Source organism: Anopheles coluzzii, chromosome 3 (genome assembly GCF_943734685.1).
Source record: "Anopheles coluzzii chromosome 3, AcolN3, whole genome shotgun sequence".
NCBI lineage: Eukaryota > Metazoa > Arthropoda > Insecta > Diptera > Culicidae > Anopheles > Anopheles coluzzii.
This window is the reverse complement of record NC_064671.1, coordinates 15,997,697-16,024,814: the sequence shown is the minus strand read 5'-3', so window position 1 is coordinate 16,024,814 and position 27,118 is coordinate 15,997,697. Positions and strand designations below refer to the sequence as shown.

Genomic DNA, 27,118 nt, shown 5'->3' with positions numbered 1-27,118 from the left:
CGGGGGCAAAAATCGATAAAATTACATGCTTCATCAAAAAATCGATGCTTTAGATACACGGAATGCTCTGTGTATTTAGCTATTCTATCGAAAGTTGGTTGATGTTTGATGAATTATGTAACCGTTATTATATGCTTTACGAACCTCATTTGATTGCTTAATGGAAATTGATAACAATTGATGTACAAAATTCATATGCACGGAGTATTACTGAAAGTTCATCGTAAGTTCATTGTTTCATTAAAAGTTCATACAACCAAAATGTTAAAGGCAAAATGAACGATGTTCTTTTACTGAAACTAATTTCTAAATCTAGTTCATTAAATGTCTAAATAACTAGTTTTAGCTCTGTTGCACAGTATGTTGATGTTGATTACATGTTGACTATTATGTTGAACAACATGTTGATTACCTTTTTATACCAGTACTTTAATAATATAATAATGGTCGATTTTTTTTCGAATAATTTTACAAAAGGAACTTAGGTTATGAAATTGGAGAAAATTTGAAGTTCTGATTGCTGAGTGAATGAATCAATGTAATCGAAGACCATTTGTTTGCCCTTTTTCTCCTACTTATGAATCCAAACAAGGAGAGCGAAAAAGCTCCAACTAACAAACTAAATAAATGAAACACGAAATAAATCGATACTGTTAAAATACCTGTGCTGTGCTGTTTTTTAGGTTTTAGTGGTGTTTTTACTAATCATTTCAGGATCTGTTTCGCACATATTTTTGAAAATATCTTCCGATTTATTGATTGTTTCTTAAAATATTTTGAATAATTTGTTTTCAAAATGCTCTAACGATGCCAATCAATCGTGGAAGAGATTCAAAATATGTGGAATAAAACGCGAGACGGCTCCAAAACATTCATACTAATGCTTTTCTAATGCGGAAAAATAAAATACAGATTTATTTTAATTTCAACTGGATGTTCACCAAAGAAATTCACTTAAAAAAATGCAAAATTTGTCAACACTGAAAACAAACAAGCACCTATGTTATTTTCCACCCAATGTAAATTCCACCACACAATATGTAAGGGCGCCACAGAGAGCACCACAGTGACTAAAACTAAAACACTCAAATACCGATGCACTGTGACGTGATCTATATTTACTCCACATTCGTCAGGCCGGTGCCGCAGCAACGCTTGACGGATGATATTACGCTCCTATTACTGCCACTCGCCTATCATCACCAACAAACGTCCCATGCCAGCCACACACATATAAAAAAAGAAGAGAAACAGCTCACTGGAACCGCCGTAACCGTCGGCGACAAAAAGGTATCGAATTTAATATCCCACCATGGCCGCGTGGTGCCCACCATCTTCCGGCCCCTCGCACCATTGCAGCACCAAAATGCACCAGAGCTCGCATGCAAACCAGCTGCCTAACAATCTAACATTAGCCACTAAAACACTGCACCACCACTGCATTGCAACCATGGGTGGTGGTAGTAGTAGTAGCGCGCGGCCGGTACGGAAATGCCAGGAAGTGAACCCCGACAATGCGAGACTGGTGGGTGCATCCGGTTTTTGTTTCTTTTTTTTTTGGGGGCAGGGGAGTAACGATGGACAGCAGCTAGGCTAGATTAAATTGATTGCCAGCGAGTGGGGCCGGTCCACAACGACCACGGCACGACCAAAGGGGCAGGGAGAGTCAGTCTTTATGGGATGCAGGAATGAATTAAAACCTATTAATAGCGCGCGAATGGAGAAGAATGGAGAGGGCGGATTAGTTTCCACTGCATTGACATCTCCTCCTCCTCTACCACCATTTCCCAAGGGGATGCGCGGATGGTGTAATAATGCTAGAATTACATAATAATTACAGCGCTCATTGTCGTATGCGTGTGCGGCCGTGTGCGGCGGCCGAGGTTAAAGTAAACAAGTTACGCAATGCAGCATATTCCGTCTGGAGCAAAGCAAAAAAGGCCGTTGAATTGCTTTGAGAACGTTGGTCGGAGCGCTTAAAAAACCGTACCCCGATTGTTTAGCTTACGATCATTATCACACCAAAACAACACACATACACGCTGCTTCTTTAACAATGATCTTCTTGTGATTATTATAGTGTTATGTTTAAACGTTCCATCCACTCTTTAAAGGCCTTCCGGGAGTGGAAAATGATTAGAGAACGGGCATCTGCGCATCGGCAGCATTCCCGGGCAACGAAGTGTCGATGAAATTTGAAGCAAGCGTAAACAAAATCCTTCGCACTAGTGGCGGAAGCAGCCAATAAAATGGAAGGGTTTTTTCTATAGGACATAAGCATATTGAGCTCCAAAACGCGTCACTACACTGCCAACGCCCTAATAACACGATTGTTTGGACGTGTTTGGAAGGGCTGCATTAAGAAGTGCTTCACATTTTATTGCCAAATCGGCGCCTCAATCTCGTAAATGAAACCGTAATTCCTCTGTAGACGGGAACAGAACAGAACATTCTTAATGTTGAAATACATATTTAAGAATTTGATGCCAATGCGTTTTGTTTGACGCTTGACAAATGTTTCTTGTGTTTGTGTTTTTGTGTTGCTGTTCCTGGCCGTCTGTCTTCCACGCGTCAAGTGAGTAGTAACATGTGAAATATTATCGTTTGCTTCCTTCTTTGATCGCGCACCACGTGCGAAGAATTTAAAAAAATTCAATCCATTTGCTTTGGAGCCTGCGCAGCACACCCTGATGCGCAAAATTATGAAGGAAAGGCGCAAAGTCGGCAAAAGAAAAACATTCATATTTGGTCGTTTGCCCCTTTACGTTTGCCCGCACACTTGAAAGAGGACCGGACGGGTTCGGGAACTGCGTTTGGCCGTGTCTATTTGCTTAGAGTGCTGCTAAGCAAAGCCAGCTGGCCTGTCTGCTGTCCCAGCAGTGAAGCAAAAGGCACACTCTGAGTGCCAAAATGTGCACACAGCGGCGCTGCTTGCCTTGTGTGGACACTTCCGAAAGCCTTCTTCATCTTACGGCGCACCCCAAAAATGCATCGGCACACAAACTCAAACTCATCATCATCATCGGGGCTCTTTGCATTTTCGTCCTCTCTATTTTTCTTAAACCACTTGTTCCTTGTGCTATTGCCGCCGCCACTGCCACGTCCTAGGGTAGGGCGGGCGCATTTGTGCAACACATGTGCATCGCCGAGCCCAAGCCGTTAAATAAATTAACGAGTGCGGAGAAGGAGTCTACAAGGATCCTTTCGGTTCTTTCGGTACGGCATTCCGAGGCGCGTTAAAATGCCGATCCTTGCCCCGGGACTGCCTGTGGCATGTGTGGGAAGGATCACTTCAAGTGTCACCGTAAAAATAGTTAAACAAAAAATGCATGAGCAACATGTCCTGTAACTAGGGACAGCAACATGTTGTGTTTTGTTTTATTACTGTTTCCACGACGCAAAACTCGTTGCCTTGAACTGGAAAGCGTGTGTGTACGCGCAGAAAGTAGAATGGTTTCTCGATGCATTTGGGTGGATTTTTAAGAAGACATTTACTGTGATTTATCGACCGTGTACACACACGCACACCCGGGACAATTATCGACACTTTTCAAGTGCGCTGGTACTAGAATGGTAAGAAATTTGTCGCTCTCTCACTCGAGAGGAGGCTGTGTCGCACAAGAAGAAACTAGTTTTGCAACGCCTCGTAAGTGGGAAAAATGGCACTGGAATATGGGTCTGGGATGAAGCAATTGAGTGTTTTTACACACACCAAAAATTCATTATTTTTATTCTTACTCATTAGGCTTAGAAGTATCACGGCCCTAGACATACCACCCAGTAACTAAATGGTTGTTTGTTATATTATATGACCCAAAGCTGAGGTCATGGGTTTGAGAAAGTATGTAACTGTGGCTCAGCTAAGGAGAAAATCATCTTAACTAAAATAATTTAAAAATAAACATCTTTAGTTTAACCGTTTTCATCGTAATTTGCATTTAAAAAATTTGGGTTTAGTCATTAATTCAGTTTAATTTGAAGATGCAAATGCAGTAATTCGAGTCCAATCGCACCGCAAGATGAATGATTTTACAATGTACAAAAGCATGCCCAAAATGGCTAAATGTAGAAGTTCGAAGATGTAACTCCTATTAGTTGATGCTTTCCTTTAATTTTGTTATCATGAAATGGTTCATCATTTTTTTTATTATAATCGAAAAAATATATACAATTCGGTTAAAATTTCTATGTAAAAATAACTAGCCGAAATTGTCTAAAAATGTTAAATTAGATTGAAACAAAAGTGAATTTAACAACAAATACAACAAAACAAAAGAGGCTCCATAATAAATGAAACACAAATTAATGTTTGCAACACATATAACGGGACACATTAACATGCACATAACAATAAGAAACATAAATCAATTCAAACATAAACAAAAAGGAAATCAATAAACTTGAAAACGACAAAACAAAATAATTAAAAGAAACAAATCTCTTAGCTTAAATCTACTGTATCAATATATTTGGTTTTATCCTTCTCTACGAGCAATAAATTTAAAGCAACTAACTGAATGTATCCCAAGAACTGTGAACTATTAACGCGTATTAGATTTTAACCCCACATCCTCTTAAAACACGTCAACAAGATTCGTCCATAAAAGCAAATATGCTACAGGTGTCCTGCCACGATTCCACAAAGCAGGGGGGGAGCACATACAGTCCTCTCTCCTTTGTCTCATGATGTACTGCACTTCCTCTGCTCCGATGTCTTCCCCTCCCTTGGACTAACTGTTCTTTTTAACGTCCTGTTTGTGTGTCCCTCTTGTGTGACGAGGGCACTACGTACACACGTACACATACCTCAGTGCAGGCGCAGCAGGGATCTACTATAGGCAGCATCTCCGGCCCAACAAACGGGTGTCCCGCACGACCACCATACGCACCGAAGAAAAAAAGAGACGCAGATTGAAATTTGAGATTTTTCAAAGCGCTGCAATTTTTGGAGAGGAAGCATTAAACCGACGGGAGCACAGCCCTCTATTATGCGCACTGTTCCGCTGGGTTGCCGTTAAAAGAACACGCGAGCGAGAGAGAGAGAGAGAGATACAGGCGACACGAGGGGGTTGTTATGCTGGTTTTATGATCGCGGTAGTTGAAGCCGACCGTAAAGAAGGAAAACCTCCCGAATGAAAACCTCAGGAAAAAATGTACACACATTGCTCTTTTTTTTTAAAGTTTCCTATGAAAAGGAATTGTTTAAAAAAATATCGTCCGCTCTCCTCTCCATCATGGGCATCACCATTGATCGAGCTGCCTGCTTCACGAGCCCGTTTTCTCCCGATTTCAACCGTGTCTCTTCTGCCACATGCCACACTCGGTGGTGATGAACGATTTCAGCATGTTTGCAATGCTAATTGCTTCGTAAGGCGAAAAATGCTCTGTTTCCTTGTTCCCTCGCATCATGCGCAACATAGCACGCCAACACGCTTAATGTGCTGAAAATTGTCGCCTTTCCGCCCATCATCCACAGCGTACGTAACGAGCGACCAGAGATCAGCGTGGATAAAGAGGCGCAGGATGGGGTTGCCGCGCGTTAACGATTACGGGGGAGCGCAGGAAGAATCGGTTTTTATCATCACGCACAAGCATCTGATGAGTTCTTCAGCATGACTTTGGCGAAAGGCTGCGGATAAAGATGGCACGAGTGGTTTATGTTTATTTTGGAAAAAAACGGCGACTGGCTTCCAGTCAGCACACGTTTGCGGTCGCTGTTGAGGGCTGGCTAATTGGCAGGGCAGCGCCGATTCTAGAACGTGGCGCATCCAGTAAGGCGCGCTCCGCTGCACGCATTATTAATGACACTTGGCACCAGCGGTGGTACGAACTTCATAAATCAGAGGTAGCGATGCGAAGCTAATATTTGCAAGGCCAATGCAACGCCAAAAATGAAAAGAAGATCAACAAAAAAAACGGGAATATTGTAAAATCAACGGAAATATATGGAAAAAGTTAAACATATAATAAAAAGGATTTAAAGAAAAATAAGAAATCAAATACAAAATACCGATTTAGATATTTTTATGTACCTTTATTTCATAAACGTGCCTTTATAGTTTGTAGTAATTAAATATACAAACAACTTACACGATTTTATGTATTATCCGAGACTTTTGGCATGGGTTTTCGACTCTCTATGATATACGGATGATTCGAAGCCACACAGTTCCAAGCTATTTTCGAAAGATTGAAACTGGTCTAGAACTTCTTACACGAAAAAGTATAACACATTATATTAATAGGACATCGAAGTACGAGAATCTCAATGAAATTTCAGTTCTTCTACTACCTAAAAGCTTGGACTTATCATTATAGTCATTATCGTCATCATGTGCCAATGTACTTCCATATTAGTTTGTAACATTAAAAAGGTCATCTAGGCAAACCCATAAATGAATGAATAAAGTTCCTAGAAATGAATAAGATTTATCCAGACTCTTGAAAATCATCAATATTATGATCATTAATGTGTATATCGTATTGAAATGATCTACATCATGTGTCGTTCATGTGGATAAAGAATAGAGAAGCGCACACTGATCACAAGCTAGTAAGTGACTTGCATCCTTCAAATGTATGTGTGGTATCAACACATTACGAAGAGTTTGAGTGGATCTATTCGTTTAATCTTTTCTCTTTCATGACTCACTCTTTAGAAACCTTATTTTCACTGATTCCAGTAGAAAAAAAAAAAAAAAAAAAGTAGTATAACTAAAAAAGATCTTGTTGCTTGTCGGCTCTAAGAGTGAGTTTGTAAAAACAAAGGATTAAGTTAAAAATTCAAATCCCTACAGCTTCTCTTTCACTCTGATTCAACTCATTAAAAAAAGCCGTTATTAGTTAGGCTTGTTAAAATACATTTTCTTAATAGATACATTACAGAGTTTTACAGAAAAAACCTTTAACCAATTTAAAACACAATTTACAACATGTGTTTTGATTTTAACACTTTAACACTCAGCAGTTACGGCTTTTAGGGCATCACATGGACGATACTACTCCCTAAATACTAGAGGGAAAGTAAGGTTAAAAGACCAATAGTCTGTGCGTTTTAAACAATTCCCAGATGATAAGGAATTCGTAAAATTACACTTGAGAACATATGCTTTTTGTATGTTTTTCGTGTCCTAACATAGCTTAAATATGACATAAGGACATATACGGTGACAAAAGTCCAAAACAAAAACCCAACTTAAGCAAACCCCATTCATCGTTTTTCTTTTTAATAATAGAAAAACAATACGACTGCATCGATCGATCCTCTAGTATCATCTCACTATCGCTTTCATCAAAATAGAAGAAAAGGAAGAAACGAAAGAAAAAAACAAACACACATAAACATGATTTCCTAATATTCGAGGGCGCTCGTTAAATTCGATACGGCCAACGCCATCAAAAGTGTGACACACGCACCACCGGGCGACCAATCAGACCGATTTACACACTTCCGAGTAGGAAGAGGAAGGGAGAGGGAGACCGCGGGAGGTGGGTGTAGAATCGTCCTCCCGATCCAATCGATCGATGTGTGTTTGGTGTGAATTTAATTTTCCCATTCCGTTGGCACTACACTACTACGCGCGATCGTGCGATCTCGCGGACCCGCTCTATAACCAGGGACCACCCACCGTCCGCTGTGTTTGTTCAGTGGTCCATTATGTGGACTCTCCCGTTACATACGACGACCCTGGGTCCCTTCGTTACCGCCAACCTCCAACGAACCAGGCGCCGTGTACTCGCCTGACACTGGGGCAACGACGAATGCCTGGAGCCTCGCGGCCTCGGGTCGATATATTCTCCTTCCCCCCCATCTCTCGCCCCGAAACGGCGAATGTGTCTTAAATCATAATCTTTATCTTCATCATCACTGTGCGCTTTCCAGCGCGTATATCTTACTTTTGTAACTCCAACTGCCTCCAACTCTTGCCGTCCCTCGGTGCTGTCTCCTCGATTTCTTTATCTCTCGCACTCTCTGTTTCTGTTTCCTATCGGACACCTAAAGATTCTTTGTTTTGAATTCGTGCCCGTTACCGTACGTCCGTTTGCATTAAGCTCGCGTGTCCACGAACGATCTGGTGGTCCATCGGCGACACGTTTAGCCGTCTGCGTTACTTCGGTCGTCGTCGTCGTCGTCGTTGTTGGACCTCTCGCCAGCGCAACATCATTATTTTGCATTCTCCTCTTCTTTTTTCTACCCATTCGGGCCCTATCTGCATTCCCCTCCCCCAGTTCGACACACTTCCTCCACCACACCAACGAAAGTCGGGAATTGTTCTGTCACACTAACTCAAAGCGACATCAATACCGTTCCTAACAAATCGTCGTCAATTTATTGACAAACGGGGAAAGAAAACGACTACAGATGAAGGGAAAGATGAAGGGAAAACGGAGATACAGGCGTCCTTCGACCGATTCGCAATCCACCAGCGCAAAAGGGAACAATAATTTAACCGTTTCTTCGGCCAAGCAGATCAATCCATCATCAGGTAAAACCTCAAAAAAACGATCGAAGTTATCGTACACTGTTGTGAGGGGTGGTGGTAACGAATTAATTCTTCCCTCCCGGAGGTTCTTCCTTCTCAACCCTCTTTTCCTCCCCACAACGGTCAATCAAGATTTTCGCAAATTACCACCGATTACTAACGAGATCGTAAACGATCAAACTCCATAAGTAATCCGGACCTGGTGACGGTGCCACGATCCTCATCACCGCCGACGAAAGCCGAGTGTGACGACGGACGACCGTGACACGGCTAGAGACTCTCCGCTTCTCGGTCGGTTTTAGCAGACCATTGCTCGGCGCGGAAACCAGAAGCACAACGAAAAGGGATCGTCTAAACAGTTCACTTTGGAGCAACCGGGAGAGCCGCAACATGGGTGGAAAGATGTATTAATAATAATCTAATTAGACGAAAACTAGCAGTCCATCAAACAAGCGTCCGCTGCCTCAGTCTGTGCCCAGGGCCTGTGTCCCGGGCCGCTCAACGCAACGCAGACTGCGCTAATCTGCCCGACTCCCGGCGGCATCGGTTGCCTTTTATCTTTCGGCAGCATCTGACGGGGGCTGCACGTTTTTGAAGGGATTGTGTGTGTGTTGGTTCTTTTTTTTGAACAAATTGTCCCTGGCCTGCTGGTGAGTGGTCGGAGCTGAGTGATGGACATGTTCATCAACTGAAGGTAAACTTCGGATCGGCGGTTTGAAATGTTCTTTGTATGATGTGAAGTTTTGCCTTTATCTGTGGCGTTTAGTCGCTGGAATGTTTGATGTGTCAGTGTGATAAAGAGGAACAGTTTTTGCATGCAAATGATGAACTGATGGTTCAAGAAAAAGTGATAGTGGTGGTAGTTTACAGTATGGTTCCGTATTACGCGCATAAAGTGCCCAACATGAATTAGAGTCGAAAATTTGAAATTCACATATTTCCAATTCCGTGTGGATCGAGAACTGGGTAACCTGAAAACAGATTACACAGTAAAAAACTGTTGTAATAAAATGTTCAAGCTGCAGGGTTTAAGCTGCTGGGTTCTTTCAATACAGGCTTTTAAGGATACAAGTTTGTGGACATTAGTATCTTTTCCCCCGGACTGGTTTCCAGAGGTGTTTCAAGTTCGCTGGCGTTAATATTGAACATTAGCTGGCTCTTTTCATTTGCCAAATATTGATTCTCAGCACCATTAACGAACACAAGTAGCGTGATCTTCCTGGTTCCTCCACAATCGTAAAAGCCTACTCACACAATGTAATTGACTCCTTTTAACGATTACTCAGCAGCGATCACACGACACTACGTGAGTGTTTTTGCTTAAAATATTTGCCTATAAATAAAGACACGTTACGCGCAGGCCACAACACACATTCCTGTCCGATGACTAACCAGCCCCCGGTGACTTTCGACACTTTCCGTTCCGTTGGCACCTTATTTCTCTCTCTCTCTCCGATCGATCGGATTCGATCGACGCGACACCGAACGCCGTTAATCGATAATCGATCGCTTCCCGGGGCCAAACGGCAGCAGCTCGAGATAGCTTCGCTCGGTACACACCGCCGGACGATTGCTGCGGATGAGCGCGACGCTGCTATCTAAATATTTCGACCATTTGGAGATACTTTATCGCACGGTTCATCCCAACACCCCTGGACGACTTCCTCGGTCCAACGGTCACCGACGAGACGGGACTGACTGTTTTCCTCATCAAGAAAGCCCCTTCCCTCATTTCATCTGCATACAGATGAGCTTCCCATCGGGGCACACTGCACACGCTGGCCACGGTCCACGCGGGCTTCAGTGCGCGCTTGTCAACGATCCATTGTCACAGCTTGGTTGTTTGTTTTATTTTGGCTTTATTTTAAGTTTTCAGTATTTCAGCTTCCATCCCTTCCCCCTCCCGCTCTTGATCGGTCGTTTCTGCCTCCTCCCGGTAATGCGCGCACCCACTGCCCAGCGCTCTCGCCTCCGATTAGTTTATGTTTTATTCATGTTTTGGTTCTGCGCTAGGAAATTGGTGGTGATTTCCGATTTGCTGGTAGAGCGGTGGGGGAAGGAGGAAAGGTGGCAGGTTTGCCATCCTAGCGTGCCTGGCGTGCCGTGGACGGGAGCGTCGTAAATTAGCGTCCATTTTCCCTGGCCCCGCGTTGTGCCCGGGTCAACACATTCGATTTTATGGCCAATCGGTCGATGATTTAACGCCACACGATCATCGCACCAGGTAGCACCACCCAGATAATGGTGGAAGCGCGAGGAAGGTATGGGATGAAATTGTTATATTGATAAGCTTGAAATCATGTATCCTTATCGATTGGATGGCTCATGACGGTCAGCGTAATCAGTCGATACGTTAATTCGTGCCGAGATTCGATTAATTAAATGTTTGCATTAATTTGTATTATTCAGGAAATCATTTGAAGGTCTATGAAGAGTCTAAACATGTTGTACTATAGGTCGACGGTTCAACTTAAATACAGATCATGAATCATTTGCCAAAATCAATGAAATCCTAGCGTTGTTACTGGCGACAAGTTAATTGACCAATTTTAACACTTTTATGAAGCAAAACAGTCGAACTTGGTAAACAAATTCAAAGAAGTATTAACGAATACGTATCTTATCTGCTTCATATTCATCATTTCCAATTTGTTGGATTTGATTTTCTGTGAAAAGTACCAGCAAGTTCAAAGGTTTTTAACCGAATTTTGATGCTTTTCTATGAAAGGTTTCATGATCACAAAAACATTCATTTATTTTCTATTACATTTCCCCATCTGATTGGTAAGTAAGGGATCAAGTAACGAAAATATCATGTGTCCTTTTGCCTGCTATCTGACTTTAAATCAACAAATCAACTAGCTTACAACAACTGTAAAGATTCCTTCAAAAAAAGTTCCTTGCGATCGCTGTAAACAACCACTCACGAAGCGATATCGTTGGCTCTCTTAAATTCACTATACAAGCTCTTCTTTACTAAGCTCAATGAAGAATCGTTGCATTGTAAACACGACAACTTCAATTTTCCATCTGTAAGGACATACCACAAAGATATGTAATGAGCCGTGAATCAAGTGTCACTTTTGAAGTAAAAAAGAACGATCACTAAAAAAAAAATTCTTGCCAGCTACACATGTCCACCGATAGAAACTGTGTGGCTGTTCAACAACTTTAAGGTACATCCTGTTGATTCTTACTTTTATATACTTCCCCATAAAAACCGTTTCAAAACGATCCACATTAAGTTACAGCCGCTAAACCAAATACTCTCCCCTGTCACTCGTTATCGGAGGCACTAATTCCATTTCTGCAACTACCAACACAAATAGTTACATTTATTGCTTTCTGTCTCAGTGCTTTTCGCAACAACAACAACAAGGACAACACAAACCTGAACTTCAACCGAGCCACATAAACCACCGTGCGGTCCATAAATCCATTCGAGCCGTAAAATATATTCGCACTTTCGCCGCGGCACGCACGGGAGAAGTTAGTAACGGGAACGAGTCGTACAGTTCCGCAGCACAGTTCCCGATTTACGACTGCTTTACAGGCAAGTGTGTGCTGTGCAGCCGCTTTGGCTTTCTGGCCATAAAATCTGTACCAACTTCTGACATTAACACCAACGTAGTGTGCATACACTACTACTACTTACCGAGAACGTTCCGTCGTCGTGTCCGGCCCTTCGAGGCGCGATCGTTTTCCCTGTGCAGAAGAGAGGAAGAAGACGAAGATAAGAATGCGTTACGAAGATTGCACATTTTCTCAGCCGTAAACAAGTCGGTGTGAAAGTTTCTCTAGCCTAAGCGCTAGAACCGATCGGAAACAAATCATCATGCCCCTGTCCCAACATTTAACAAACAACGAAGCTCATGCGGAAACACACACACAACACAACTACTAAACACAGCCACCACTACCACCCGGATTTTGTTTTTTTTTCTTCCCTTTCGACTACTTATTAGAAGCATTGACCGTGATTTATCAGCCCGTCTTGCGCCCGGGCCCCTTAGCATTGCACACGTTCGCGTGAGCTCGTAATTTATCTTCCACCTTTACCGTGGGGGTTTCCTGGATTCTCGCGCCACCACATTTTCCCACCACTCTAACCGTTTGTCCCCCGGGAGTGTTTCCAAGCAGCCCGCGCACCCCCCCCCCCCCTACCCCCGCAATAAAACGCTAAACGGGAACAAATTATTTAAACGCTTCCCGAAAAATGCGCGATAAGATGCCTGACGCGGGATTCCCTTTTCGGGATGGGAAAGGTGGCAAAAGAGAAGGTCTACGAACATCGGGACGAAGACGGAAAGTCAATCGGTATCGGGGACTGTTGGTATCGTTTCCTTGTTTTTACCTTGTCTCTCTCTCTCTCCGTCTCGTATAGGGCTTCGACCACGTAGTGTCTGCCGTGCATCTCCTCTCCGAGGGGCAGTTGTTTATGCATCTCGCTTGGGAAAGATATTCACTTGACTGATTTAAGGGCTTCTCGGCGCTGCGAGTTCGAAGAATCAGAAAGAAGCCCAAAGCGTGAAGCAGTACGATGTAGAAGAAAAAAAACGCACCCGCACACACAAACATATTCAAAATCGAATGAAAAGTCATAAAAATAAAAAAAAGGCGACAACTGATGGGTGTCAACAAGGCACAAGGCCCCTCTCCCTAAGCGCGCCGAAGTTACCGCCGTCCTTTGGTTCACAGATCCAGCGTGGAAGCTGGGCCGGAGAGGGAAGCCCCCGAGGAAGGGGGGAAAAAAGCGATCGACGATTTGTGGTATCTTTGAAGGAATAAAGAAACAACCAGTGTGTGACAGTGGCGCGATCTCGCTGCGCTGTGCGTTGCGCGAGCATGTGTTGACAAGAGGTGGATTTTTTTTGTTTGTTTGGCTGCGTTGTTTGGGAGGCGAAACATGGAACGATCCTTTGGCAAAGCACGACACAAAAAAGCATAACATGCTTTATGCTCTAATTATGCAGCAGCAGCAAAAAAAAACACAAACTAGTTGATCGTGAACAGTTTCGTTGATTGAGAAGGTTAGAAAAAACGAGGCATAAAAAACTCGTTTCACTCCATCACATGAAGCTGATATTAGAACAGAAAATTGTGTCCCACTAACACGCAAGGACGGAAAAAGCGTGGCTCTAATCTTTGATCGTTTCTTCCAAGAAGCCTTATCATCCACGTTTAGAGTCCACCCTTGCTGTTACGGACTCGCTGTCCAAACCCAGAGACAGAGCGCGATGTATCATTTTGGGTGACGGACGATCGTCACAAGCCCAAACACTCTCACCCTGATCATGCTGCTTCTTGCTCGTCACATTAAACACACAGACAAGAGCGAAAGACCAAACCAAACTCCACAACAGCCACAACACATACAAACTAACACGAAAAGTGGGAGGAAAACACATCTTTATCGAGCCGCTTTATCGTGTTTTTGCTCGCGCGGAACACGATTTTTATATCGGCTACGATAATTGCCTTCACGTTTAAAGGGGTGTGTGCTTGTGTGTGTGAACGATTTTATGTTGCTGTCGCTTGTCCCCTTGAATGGTGAAGGTTTCCGCGGTCCAAAGGGATTGGTGTACGGGTCAAATCCTAAACGGCAAACGCTTTTCTCCCGCGTTCAAGATCGATAAAAAAGGCACGATGATGTCGACGGCACCAAACCAATGTCGACGATAAAATTATACCGTTTCAAGCTGTTTCGGGCTGCTGCTCACCGGGTCGCTCGTGCATTTTCCACCGAAAAAACGTTTATAACCCTTTTTCTCTCGAACGGGTCTCTCCCAAGCTGACCGCAAAGACACGTTTTGGCTTCCCGTTTTGTACTGGACAGCAAAAGTACCATCTCTGATACGGACGTGAATGGTTGCTTTTCCTTCAACTTACAGCCGGGTTCGGGGTCACATCACACATCACCAAGCTACCCGGCCGGGGAGACTAGGCGACCGGTCTATAAATAATGTTCATAAATAATATCCATAAAAACCAAATTAATGGGCAAAGAATTATGTTGTTGCGAGCTTTCCTTTCGTTAATTTTTATTAGCAACCGCGTCTGATCCGAACCAAGATCGTACAGGCAGCCGTCGTAACACCTCAGAAAATGGGTGGAATCGATCAGAAGATCAGACTGGGACTCTTATTGCCCTGTTCTGCTTTCCTTGCCCCTTGTCTGCCGGACGTTTGGTTGTTTTTTATTGGAACGATATTATTTTATTTGTTTTTAATTTTTATCTCCTCAAGCTGTGTCATTAAACGTTGCGGTCGCGGCTCACTGAAATGCCACCGTCTTGTTGTTTCAAACACGGATTGATCGGATCGGTGCGCGTGTAATCGTTTCTTCCCGGTGCCGTTTGGGTGCCATTTTGGTTGGGCATCTGAAGAAGCGCGTATCGATTTACCCCACCATCCAGTGGTGTTATGATGGTCCTGTTCTTGGACTGAAGAAAGACGGCTGTTGTTAACAACTCGTGGCTGGGAGTGTAATGTTTTCGTTTTGGCATCTAAAAACACATACCCACTCACACACACACACACACACACATACAAGATACCGATAACGACTGGCCAAGCACACTGTTAGGTCGCGTGAAATATGGCCAACATAATCATTTGTGAGCAGTTTTGGGTTTTGTTTTTGCATGTCGTATCACCGTTTACCGGTGAACTTTCAGCGGTTCAAGTCACTACATGCTGCATGGGGGGGGGGGGGGGGCATTGGAGGTGGAATAGCACTAAACGACCCTGTTAAAGGGAAGGGAAAATTCTCGCTCCACCGAAGACAAACGATGGGACAAGCGACAAAAGAGAAGAAAATACTTTAAAAAAAGGTGTAAGCATAAAATGTGCAGCTGCATTCGGACACATGCAACCTTTTTGGGGGGTCTTAGGGCCGAAAAAAGGGGCCTTCTCTGTAGCTTATCCGTCCACTGCTGGACGACGGGAGACAAACATTTATCACGCCTAAAACATGTGTCCTGGCCAAAAAAAACAGAAACGAATAAGGTGAGCAAAGGAATGCTGCCAAAAGGGTGCACTACAAATGGCGTGTCAAGTGGCTAAAGGCGACCCATTACAAGGGTCAGCAGCATACGAGCAGGCGGTGCAAAAAAAAACTGCAGTCGCAAAATTGCACTTTAAGAACCAACCAAGGGCTCCACACCAAGCGGAGCAATGTCTCCAAAAACGCCAGCGAAACAAAGCGACTAATCAACACCCCATCAGGTGGACCGGGCGGACCGGCGAATCTATCTAATAAATCTACTCCGAAGAGTTGGGCACAAAATATTAGTTGAAAGATTTTCCAGGAATTTCTCCACCACGGTCCATCTCACACTGTGTTGGTTTAGGGGGGGTTTTCTCGGGTGTTCTTCGTTCACATTATTATTCGTTTCACTTAATCATGGCCAAAGCCTTCGGGCTCCCGCTTCTCCTTCTCTATCGGCCGTGCCTGGACCATATCGTTCCCGATCGTTAAAGCGGGTTCCCGGTTCCCCCTTTGGAGGATTTGTGGAGAGAAAAAGGGTTGAAGAAACAGCACACAGGCCTGCCATGCATGCCTACCCCCACCGAGCATAATTTGAAACATAATTAATTTTGTATTATTATTTAATTTATCTTGCCATGCCACGGTTTTGCGGTTTATTTGTTTTTTTTGCTGCTCCAGTTTTCTCCTTCTCTCACACGCTCCCTGTTAAATCCCGGTTTCGTGCCACAAAGACGTGTGTTTGTTTTGATTTAATCCGTCATGTGTCGCACGATCGGGACGCGACATTCGCCGGCGGTGATTTTGTACCGCAGATAAATTGGACAACTACATCCATCTTAGGGGAGCATGTGTTAATGAAGGGCGAGAGGTGGTTTAGGCATGATGAGTTGGCTTTAAAGATTGTTAACTGAATGATCAAGATTGATATTCTAGGTTTTGTTGTACAGATTGTATTGCTATACAAAGAATATAACAATCTCGTTTCAAGGTACTGGTGCTCAGTTGTTGTTAACTATTGTTTTTAGTTAACTTTCTTTGAAGCTTGTTGCAAGCTCTGCAAAGATACTAATACGTTTAGCAGATTTAAATGAATAGTTGTATTAAAAACAAATGTATTTGGTTTTAGTTAAAAGTGTTTTACAATGAGCTATTTACTATTAGCAGAATACAATTCAAGATTGATAAGAGCATACATTGTAAAATTTTCATGATGAATGCAAAATTTTTACACTTTTTGTTTGAGGCTAATGCTTATGTTATAGCTCTGAATACAAAATAAAAATAATTGAATATAAGAATTTCCTCGCTTTATTTTCAATATGTTATTTCAAGTTATTTCAATACGCCATTTCATTTATGTGTTTGAATTTATGTTTTTACATTTTGAATTACGAACTGTGAATATAACATTAAATTAAATTCAAAGAAATAGTTTCTACGTTGTTAAGCATATTAAAAGATTTCTAATTATTAAGGTTAAATAAACAAAAGAAAAATGTTAATTTTGTTAGTAACACACAAGAACCTTTCACCAAGCCACAGCCGTCAAACAATTGATTTACCGTACAGAACGGACAAAATAGACCCCCCCCAAAAAAAGCACAAGTGCGTACAGGTTAACCAGCATACGAGAAGAAGTAAGCCACCAAACAACCACCACACACCATACAGAACCGAGACAATGACAACGCACCCCAAGGAAGGAACGTTTTTGGAATCCCACCGGGAGTTTTTGAACGATCAAGGTAAATTAAATTAATAAACAAAAAGACACAACATTAACACGGCATATTTTAGCAGCCTCCAGCCCCAAACGCAATCGCCGTGAATCGAAAGGAATCGAAAGGGGTGGGAAGGGGAAAGGGGAAGAAAAACACAGAGAAAGACAGATTTTCAGATGAAGATAGCGTGGCGAGCACGTAAGAAAGGAAGAATTATGGCTGCGGACGGGAGCGTATGAGAAATGATCGGACAAATGAAATTTGAAAAATAACCATAAACCAATGTGCTGTGCTGTGTGAGGGAACCGATGCTCACGGCAAGCGTGTTGGCTGTGTGTGTGTGTGTGAGGTGGAAAAGAGAGAAATGGAAGATGAGGGAAATGCAAATTTTATGCAGGCAGAGCTAGCAGATTATTAATGAGGGAAAATTTTGGCGGGAGTGTGTGTGTGTGCTTGAATGAACAGTAATAATTCGTTTTTGGAGAGCATCTAATGGTTAAAGAATTAAAACTTAACTTATTTAAGCACCAGAACGCACCCTAAGACTACATTCTACCATCATCATCCTTCTCTCTTCCCTACAAAACACACACCCCGCCGATCGATTAGCGGGACCAGCGGACCCCAAAACCGCATCGACGAGGCACGAGAAACACAAATGGTTAAATAATTTGTATCCCCCTAAACAGTCATAAAACTAAATAAATTTATTGTCACCCGTGCGATCGATGCAGGACCTGCGAGCTGGAGGGAAGATAAACAACGATCAACGGACAACAACAGCAACAAAACAACGAACATCGCCACCACCACGGGAGCGGTAGAACACACATCGATAAAGCGACGGGCAACAGGTGAAGATCGCGTTTAAAACACACACAAAAAAAAAAAACGGGAAGGATGATCTAACGATAAGGATAGTGAGAAAAACACCACCAACCCGCCACCAACCCCTAGAGTGCGATCCCTGGCACTCCACAACCAAGCTTAGTTTTGTGTTAGTCAAGGGCTAAAAAAACCGTGATCCCCGTGTTTGCGGGATCGGGTTGTGTGCATTATACCCCCGGGCGTTCGACAGATCGATATAAAACCCGAGTGTGTGTGTGTATCTGTGTGTAAATGGTCTATTGGTTTATGGGTGTACCTTTGGTTCTATCTCTATCATTTTATCAATGATGGAGATCCGGGGGGCAGATATATAGCTACAAGGCATTAGTGTCACCATTTCATACGATTTTCACCATTAAGGAATCGACAGAAACACACACGCACGCACGCACAGGGAGAGCAGACGGGTCACAGGCACAGGCGATCGCGCACACGACGCAAAGTTCAACCGGTAAGGGGTTCGGGGCACACTTACATGTACCGGGTGGTATGGTCAACGCTCTTGCTCTCTCTCTGCGATGGTAGTAAAAGCGGCAGCAATAAGTGTGTTTTGCGCTGGTAGTTAGCAGCAGTAGTAGTAGTAATAGTAGTAGTAGCTTGGTTATACGGTAGAGGTGATTGCGCCTGCAACAAGTAGTGATCGTTACCCCGTTGCTCGATCGCCGTTTGACACGCCCGAGTTCTCCGGAGCTCTGGGAACGAACGAACTGCTTTTGTGCTCTTCTTTGACTTTAAATGACGTTTGTTTGACGTTCGTCGTTTTTGGACATCATCCACCACTATACTTCACTCGTCGCAACGGCTCATTGGTCACACTTCAAACGACAACGGCGACGTACCTTATAGGTTCACTGAGCACAGAGCACGGCACGCACAAATCGTGTACAAATCACAGACACACACACACACACTCATCACTCATCTAGATACACTTTGCACATGCACCGCGACACGGTCCGTACACACACACACACATACGCACAAGAAGATGCAATTCGCTCTGTCCATTCGGGTGCGTCAATTGCCCGTGGATGACGATCCGCTGACGTTTTTCCCCGGGTTGTCCGGACGGTGCTGGTGGTGGCGGATGCACTGCTGCTGCTGCTGTTCTGTGCCCTGCTGGCCTTGTCTAGAAAGAAGCGAGTGGGGAGTTTTGGTTTTACTTTAATGTGAATTCGGAGTTTGTAGAACGATATTTGCTTGTTTTGCTTTAGTGATTAAAACGGTCCCGTACCAGTCGTCCCCTCATTGCCAACCCTTCTCTCTCATGGTAGAAGTTTTTATTGCTTTTACATTATTGTTATTAGCATTATTATTATTATTGCTATACCCTGTGTGTCTGGCTAGTAAGAAGTGGACCTCCCGCCGGGCCGACGTTTTATGCTCGAACCACACCACCAGCGTCCCACCCTTTTCCTTTCCCCACCCCGTTTGCGATAACGATCTTCGATGATCTTCGTCCAACCAGTACTGTCCCAGCATTCATCGTCGGGATCACCTGTCCCGACGGAGTGTGTCTTTAGGCGCATGTTTAGCATTTTGTACTACACACCAACAAACACACACACACACACACACACACACACACACACACACACCAAATATTGCCGAGAGAAAGAGAGATAGAGAGAGAGAGAGGTGCCGACGATGTATCATTCCAAATTTATGATCCCGGCAAAGGGTTCTCACGTTTTTCGGGTAGAGGCTCCGGCAATTTGCATTGCTTAATCGACGATGTTGCAGAAACAAAACGGAGTCCCCCGCCGGGGAATTCTTCGCCGTGGTTCAATCGAACTTACCGGATATCTTATTGCTCACGGGGAAGCTGCGGATCTTTGCTACGATACCCGTCAATGAGTGTGACGATTTGGCATATCTACAAACACAAACTCTGCAACCATAGTTCCGGACCTTGGACGTTCTGAAGTGAGGTTTCAATTCTGGTTACATCTGGACTGTGTCTTGGCGACTCCAAAGAACCAACCTTGGTGACTCATCACAACCAGTTTTGTTGATGGGAAAATGTCATAATCATAACGGGATCTTCAAGAAGAGGCATTGTTTTCTGAGGCTTGAGAATAAAAATAATATCCTCAAGACAACATTTTCAACCAAATTCCAACGAGACATCAGCTGTGTAATCGATAGATCAGCATGTATCAAAGCATCTCGTTTCGATAAGACCGTAGAAAAACACACACACACACACACACACACACACACACACAAAACTTCCCAAACATTCAAATCAATCTGTCGTCGTCATTGTCACTGACGTTTATCGATCCGAGTCCTCTCTCCCGTCAACGTGTAGCGCGGCCGGCCCCGTTCCGTGTATCGAGGCCCCCGAATTTTGACAACCTCTACCTACCGGGTAGACGTGTTTGATTTTTTGGGTCTCCCTTTTCACCGAATGGCCGGCCGGGCCTGCGTGCGACGGCGTAGAAGATCTTCGATCAAACCGGAACAGTTATGCTCCTTTCTACGCACTCATCGAGTAAAGCCGAGACACGCAAAGTTTGTGACAGTTTCTCCGAACTCGGCCCACAAGGCCACGCGCGTACGTCTTGCGTACGAAGGGGTTTTGAGTGCGCGACACACCGGTACAAACAAAAAACAGACCGGTTCGTCCAGACAATCGTGTCAAACTTGGACCTCCCCCGTTTCTGCCAAAGACTCCTAACCACTCCAATCCTATCTACTCTACGCAGAGGCCGGCACGGCCACAGAGGTTTACTGGTGGACAAATTGAAACCTGTTGATGAAAATTATCATCAAATAATTGATTTCCAGTTGATTAGCATCGAGACGAAAATCAAACAAATGAAAAATGGGACCCAATTCTTCGAAGCGTCTCTCGCACACATTCTCGTCTCCCTTCTCACACACACACACACACACTTCCTCCCGCTTCAGTTCAGGACCGGTCTCGTCTGGCAAAGGTGTGGGGAGCAAATTAATATGCACCATACATCAGCGTGACAATGTTTGAAGGATGAAGACAGAAAAGCGAACTTTTTGCAACGATAAAACAGTAAAGAAAAGACAGATACAATCGTTCGCCCAACACACACACACACACAAACTCCACTGTATACCTCAACCGGGGAGACACGATCGATCGCGATCAGCGAGCATCATTCGTCATCGGCAAGGGATGACACTCCGTCCGGGGGGTGTGTTGTTGAAATAATAAATTTGCACGCTGACAGTTCCCAACAAGCGAACATACTGTACACTACGCGATGTCACACACAAACGGCATTCGATGCGGCCGCGCAGAGATCCTTCCGGTGCGATAGGTACGTGTGCGGGAGATACGCTGCCTGCTCCTGTGACTCATGGATTTTTCTTCATTTCCCCTCTGACCGGGGTCAGAGGAGAAGCCCTCGCCAGGCATTATGAGCAATTGTTGCATTTGAGGCCTGTTTGCTTCCCATCGGGCCACATTTCACACTAATTTGTCAGCCAGGTTCGTGGAGGAGTGATGATGCGTTTCGGTGTGAAGGTGTATTTTGTGATTGTGTGTGCGAACGATCGAGGATTATTCATTTATAACGCGCGAGCTTCAATTGTTGAGATGGTGTTAGGAGGATCTTTTCACGATGTGACACACACAAAATTAAGATGTTATCTTAAATAAATGATACTTTAAGTGATCTTCGAAGAAGTGAGCATCTTTCCTTTACAATCATTATTGAGTAATTTGAAACGCTATTAAGATAAGAATGAGCTTTTTGCTGATTATTGTACGAGAAAGTTATTTCACTGACATCTGATGGAGATTATTTGATAGTTATAGATTCAATGGTTGATATGTCTTCGAACATACAATTTACTAAAATCTTGTTGGCACAATGTTTAATTCAGAAAATTGGAATAAACTTCGAAGTTATCAGTAGGTCGTCATAAGCTCTAAAGGAAATTTGAGCAAAAACGCATCAAAGACGATTCAATTGACAAAAAGGCATTTCAATCGTCACAATCCACACTAAATCCCACTATATCCCACAATTAAACGCAACGATAACTACACATAAAACCCTCTATTCTGATGTAAAACAACATGTTTTAATTATGACATGGGTAAAACCTCATCCAAAATCTCACAAAAACAATAAAATAGCATTAAAATGTTTTCCGCATTAAGACAAGAGTACAATAAAAAGTCCTTTACTCCAGCCATCCGCTAGGAAAAACATTTCGTTAGCACCTTTTTCGCCACACACGCAAGGCATCTCGCGTCGTCAACATCAAAGCACCGGCGCAAATCTGGTTACCAATCATCGATCGGGCAATTAGGGCGCCGTAATGAAAATGTTTGACATTCCTTATCCATCATTACGCGCCGACGAGCGCTGCTGATGGGCGGAAAATGTGTGTGTGCGTGTGTGTGGAAATTTGTTCCGATCCGCTCTAGGTGACGAAAATGCACAACATCCCAACATCGTTGTCGTCGCAGTACGTTCGCGCGTTCTCGTGCCGCTGTTTGCCGTTCGTGTTCGGTGGTGTTGGTGGTGGTACTTGGGCGCGTGCAACTCCAATTACAAGCAACTTCTGCTTTGAAATGTGAACCGTGAAATTTCACCACCAGGCCGCCGCCAGAAGAGGCTCAAGTTCACCCGACGGGGTGTGTATGTGCGTCTGTGTGTGTGTGTGTGTGTGGCAGGTCGGACCATCGGACGACGGTTTGGGTGGGCACTGGAGGGCGAAGGATTTGCGCGCGAGACAGTGCGGCACAAGGAACGTCTGGAATGTCGGGGCACTTCAGTCGATCGGTGGTGGGCCTTTATCTCGATCTCGGCCGGCCACATTCCAGCTATTCCGTTCAGATCGTCGTCCTAGACCCTTCTTGCTGAGGGGTCGGAGTCTCAGAACGGAGCGGAGTTCTTCTGGACGATCGAACGAGATGGCAAAGGATTAGGGGCAGGTAGCTACCGGTTCCACACCCTTTTACCCGCGTGTCGCTTCAAAGCCATCGAAGTTGACGGAGAGATGCCAGTGATTCATAAAATCTGATTTGCTTACCGTACTTTGCAACGTACCGGGAACAGGCTGGATGAAAGAAAGGGAACGGATCTTTGAAGATTCCAGCGAGATTAAGCACGGCAGAGCGGTATTTTCGGTACAATATTGGTAAACATGCGGACTGGTTAAAGCCGGCTTCTGGAGTTCGGAAAGCGGATCAGTCCGGTCCGGTTCGGAGCATGTCTTTCCAGATAAATCCGCTCAAATGCTTCGGTCCACGGACTAGCAGGCGCCGTATTTAGAAAGAATATTTTGAAAGTATTTTTTGTAATTTTAATGTTACTTGGCAATGTGGAAGCTCATGAAAAAACGATGGCAAATTAAAATGTATGGAGTAATTGTTTCCAAGATAAGATAACGCAACAGCAACTAGAATATTCATGGCTGAAGGGGCGTATTTAGTTACAAACACCAGACCCGTCCACCGTCTAAGATAAAACTTCCTATAGTAACAGCACTCAGAAGCAATTCGGTGGAATGGAATAAACTATTTTTGATTTCACTGTTCATTTAGTGAAGTTTAATTCCTTATCAGGTTATTATTTTTAAGTTTCAAAGTTGTGTCAACTTTAGCCTTGAATGTATATGTACTTGCACCTAGCTATAATGCGTAATAGCTGTACACATTGTAATAAGGTAATTGAAATGCTTAATGTTTATAAAAAAGACGTTTAAGACTGTTTAAGAAACTGTTAGCTTAATTGATTCATTGATTCGATGTGCCTACGAAGTGTAATAATCATCACACTGTAATAATCAGGTCCAAACAGAACATCTCAAAATATTCACTACTTTTAAGTATGTTAAAGGATGGTCGAAATGCAATTTAATCGTAACAACACATCATTAATTTGGTTCAAGGTTTGATAAAGGTAGGTGAATAAATTTAATCAACCATTCAATTTATTTGTAAAGACAGCAAAGACAATTGAATGTACTGCATGATGTACCATAAATTGTAAACTAAACTATAATATTGTACATAGCAACGGATACAATCGATCATAATATTATTTTGTTCAGTTGATTGGTAGTTTGATACTTCCTTTCCTATTCATCACAAAATTATTCTTTTTTTGCAAACTTTTGGTTGTTTAGAAAATAATAATTATTTACCAATTTATTAATATGACACTTTTATCATCGTGGCTGCGCGAAAGTTGTTTGAATTTGTAGTAAGTAAATATACCAAAAACCATGTCAAATTTGTGCGTGTACAAACAAAGCTTTTCATTTTGTTCCAGTTTTTTGTGCAGCCTGTTTAAACAAACCTCGTTTTTTCACCCAAATTAAACGCACAAGTTATGATAAACAGTACACAAGACATGACATGCAAAATAACAAAACAAACCCGCCATGCTGCCTGCAATAGTCAAAACCCGCCCGCAGGTGTAGGTGCAGTGACGGTGCAACTAATGTGAACAGTTGTCACTGGCTGGCACGTTCCGCCCGTTTTGTAATCTACTTTTTTTTTTCGACGAACACGAATGCACCTCGCGCTGCAGTTCTCTAGTATTCGCTTTCCGTTTTGCACTATTTGCATCGCGTCGGCCCAAAGGGCAAGTGCAATCGCGTTTGTCGCGAACTGTCGGAACGTGCCCCGCCCGGCAGACCGGCTCGCTAATTGCTCACCCCGCAAAGGTTGGTTGAACTAAAACAACATTATCGTCGGATTACTGTCACCTGCGGGTGTTTGTGTTTGGTTGGTTTACAATGTTTGTGGCGCGTGCAGTAGTGCACAGTTTGCCGACGGATTTGCGGAACCAAAGCTCATGTGCAAAGAGCTACTACACACAGCGATAGTGTTTGTCTGTGATAATTATCGCAGCAGGCTTCGCTTTGTAACCCTTTCGGAAGCCTTTTGCCGAGCGGGCCGCGGCATGTCAGGTGAAAGGGCTTCCTCGGCAAGCGTGGAAACGATTTGTAGCCGAAACGATCACCAAGGAAGCCATGCAGAAATTATCAAAGAAAGCCAACGGTGGATGTGTTTGTGTTTTTCTAATGAGTTTGATTAAAAGGATTTAAAGGGGGAGCTTGGTTGTGGGTATTATAAGGAAGAATAGATCGAAAAAGTACCACTACCAACACAAGCCCATGAAAGCCCTAATGTTCGAGGTGAAAATTCATATTGTACTTTTTGTTGTTGCTGTTGTGTGTTGTCTTTGCTTCCTTCAGCACTAGTTTCAAATTACTTCGGAAGCTTCGATACAAAAGCAACAATCCGGACAACTTTCTTTAACACGCTTGGATAATCTTTTCCTTTCTCTACGCTTCCACGAACTGGCAAAACTGCATGGTGGGTCTTCTCTTTGGCCCGAAAGCCAGCCAGTGTCTTCCATGGGGCATCGAATCCACTGCTTCTTCGCTCGGTCGGTTTCATATGTCAACAACACAACGATGCACAACGGCCCGCCCATCGGCTATTATGCGCGAAACGCAACGGTCCTTTTGCTCGCTTTTGACACAGAAAAAGGACCTTCGAGAGAGAGAGTGTGTAATAAATTCATCCTGTTCACATGCACCCCATCTGACGCACGCACACACGCACAGTGTCTCACACAAGCAGCAGCAGCATCAGCATAGGAAAAATCAAGGCTAGGAATTCCGTCCACGGCCGTGGTGAAGATTAAGCTGTAATTGTACACTCTTTGCTCTTCCAATTGTCATCCGCCGTTGGGAAGTGGCACCTTTCTAAATCCTTACTGTCGTCTGTACCAGCATCACAAGCAAGGGTAACTACCCCCGGAGGGTTACGAAGCAAGCGAAAAGCGTCCTTTTAAAAGAACAATCATAATTTTATGTGATAGAAATTAAAATTCACCTTTTATGTATAAATCACTTTTTGAAGAAGAACAGCGAGAAATCCGTACGATTTTGTACAGCGTTTTGATCGCCGTTTTCGCACTTCACTTCCACTTCCAATTCCAACTGCAATCCATACAATTGGATAGGGTTTTCTTCGTATTGCACTCACTAACAAGGGGGTGTTTCGGCCTTCACACTATTCGCACTAGTTTTTTTTGTTTTGTTTTGCTGTTAGTATGTATTATCTATTCACAGAAAATACTAAAATATTGCAACACGTCTTCGCGCGATTTCCACTTATGTTGTACAGTTTTGCGCAACACTCTCCGTCGTTCTACACACCGCAATCTATGCTTTTAGCTTCCACCTGACTAGTTCCGCTAGTGATTGAAGCAACGGATCCCAACAAACACGACACACACCAAACGCGACACCAGTGTACGGAGACGCACGCTGCTCGCACACGAACCACGATCCTCACGGACGGAGATTTAAATGGAAACTAATTTTGACGCATTTTTTGATCTCCCTCAACATCGGGGGTAAGAGCTCATCATATGCGCTCGAGCAGCAAAAGAGAGAGAGAGAGAGCGAGCAAACGAGCGAGCATAGCAGGCGAGCACTAGAGACACACCAAGAGAGTGTGAGTGAGTGAAAGAGCTAGTGAATGATTTCTGATTCTTTCTCGATGCAAGAGTGAGCCGGGATGTGTTGCTATGCGTGCGAGAAAGAGCCCGCCAGTGCGGTTGGTTTATGCTGGGTCTTATGTTGCACCACGGCCCTGTGCGCTGCTAGTGCTGCTGCTGGCGAGACCGTTTGGCTGCCACACAAAAACGGTCGCGCATTTCCTTCTTATTGCGCTTTTTTTTTGTTTGCTGCGTGCCCTCCGTTAACTGCATGGATGCATGGGTAACCGAAAGACCGAGAGAGCTGTTTTTGCCCAGTCCAAATGGATTCGCAGAAGGGAAGAAACTGAGGGCACTCGGCGTATTCTTCTCCCTGCTTTATTGTGTAATGCTTGGCTTGGGTACGTTTGCTTGCTTTTGCGTGCTGAAGGCTCAAGAGCTCCGAGAGCCTGCAAATCCAAACCCATGTTTTACACACCCCGGTATCGCTTTAACCAATCTTGCCAGTGCCAGTGAAAAGTGCATTCGGAGGAGTTGGAGTCCCTTTCTAGGGGCTTTTTTTTTTTTGGTGTGCAAA

At 43.8% G+C, this 27,118-nt stretch overlaps 1 protein-coding gene across 1 annotated transcript in view; it reads right to left on the bottom strand.

Annotated features, from left to right (window-relative positions):
• The window catches only part of LOC120958351 (developmental protein eyes absent), a 39,952-nt gene extending 13,489 nt beyond the window's left edge, over nucleotides 1-26,463 (bottom strand). Inside the window, exons 1-3 of the mRNA XM_040381083.2 lie at nucleotides 25,932-26,463; nucleotides 18,339-19,211; nucleotides 12,139-12,188 (exon numbers count right to left, since the gene is read on the bottom strand). Of these exons, the coding sequence (XP_040237017.2) occupies nucleotides 12,139-12,188; nucleotides 18,339-18,419 (131 nt within the window). The 5' untranslated portion in view covers nucleotides 18,420-19,211; nucleotides 25,932-26,463. The remainder of the gene's footprint in view (nucleotides 1-12,138; nucleotides 12,189-18,338; nucleotides 19,212-25,931) is intronic.
• Between the last annotated feature and the right edge of the window lie 655 nt (nucleotides 26,464-27,118).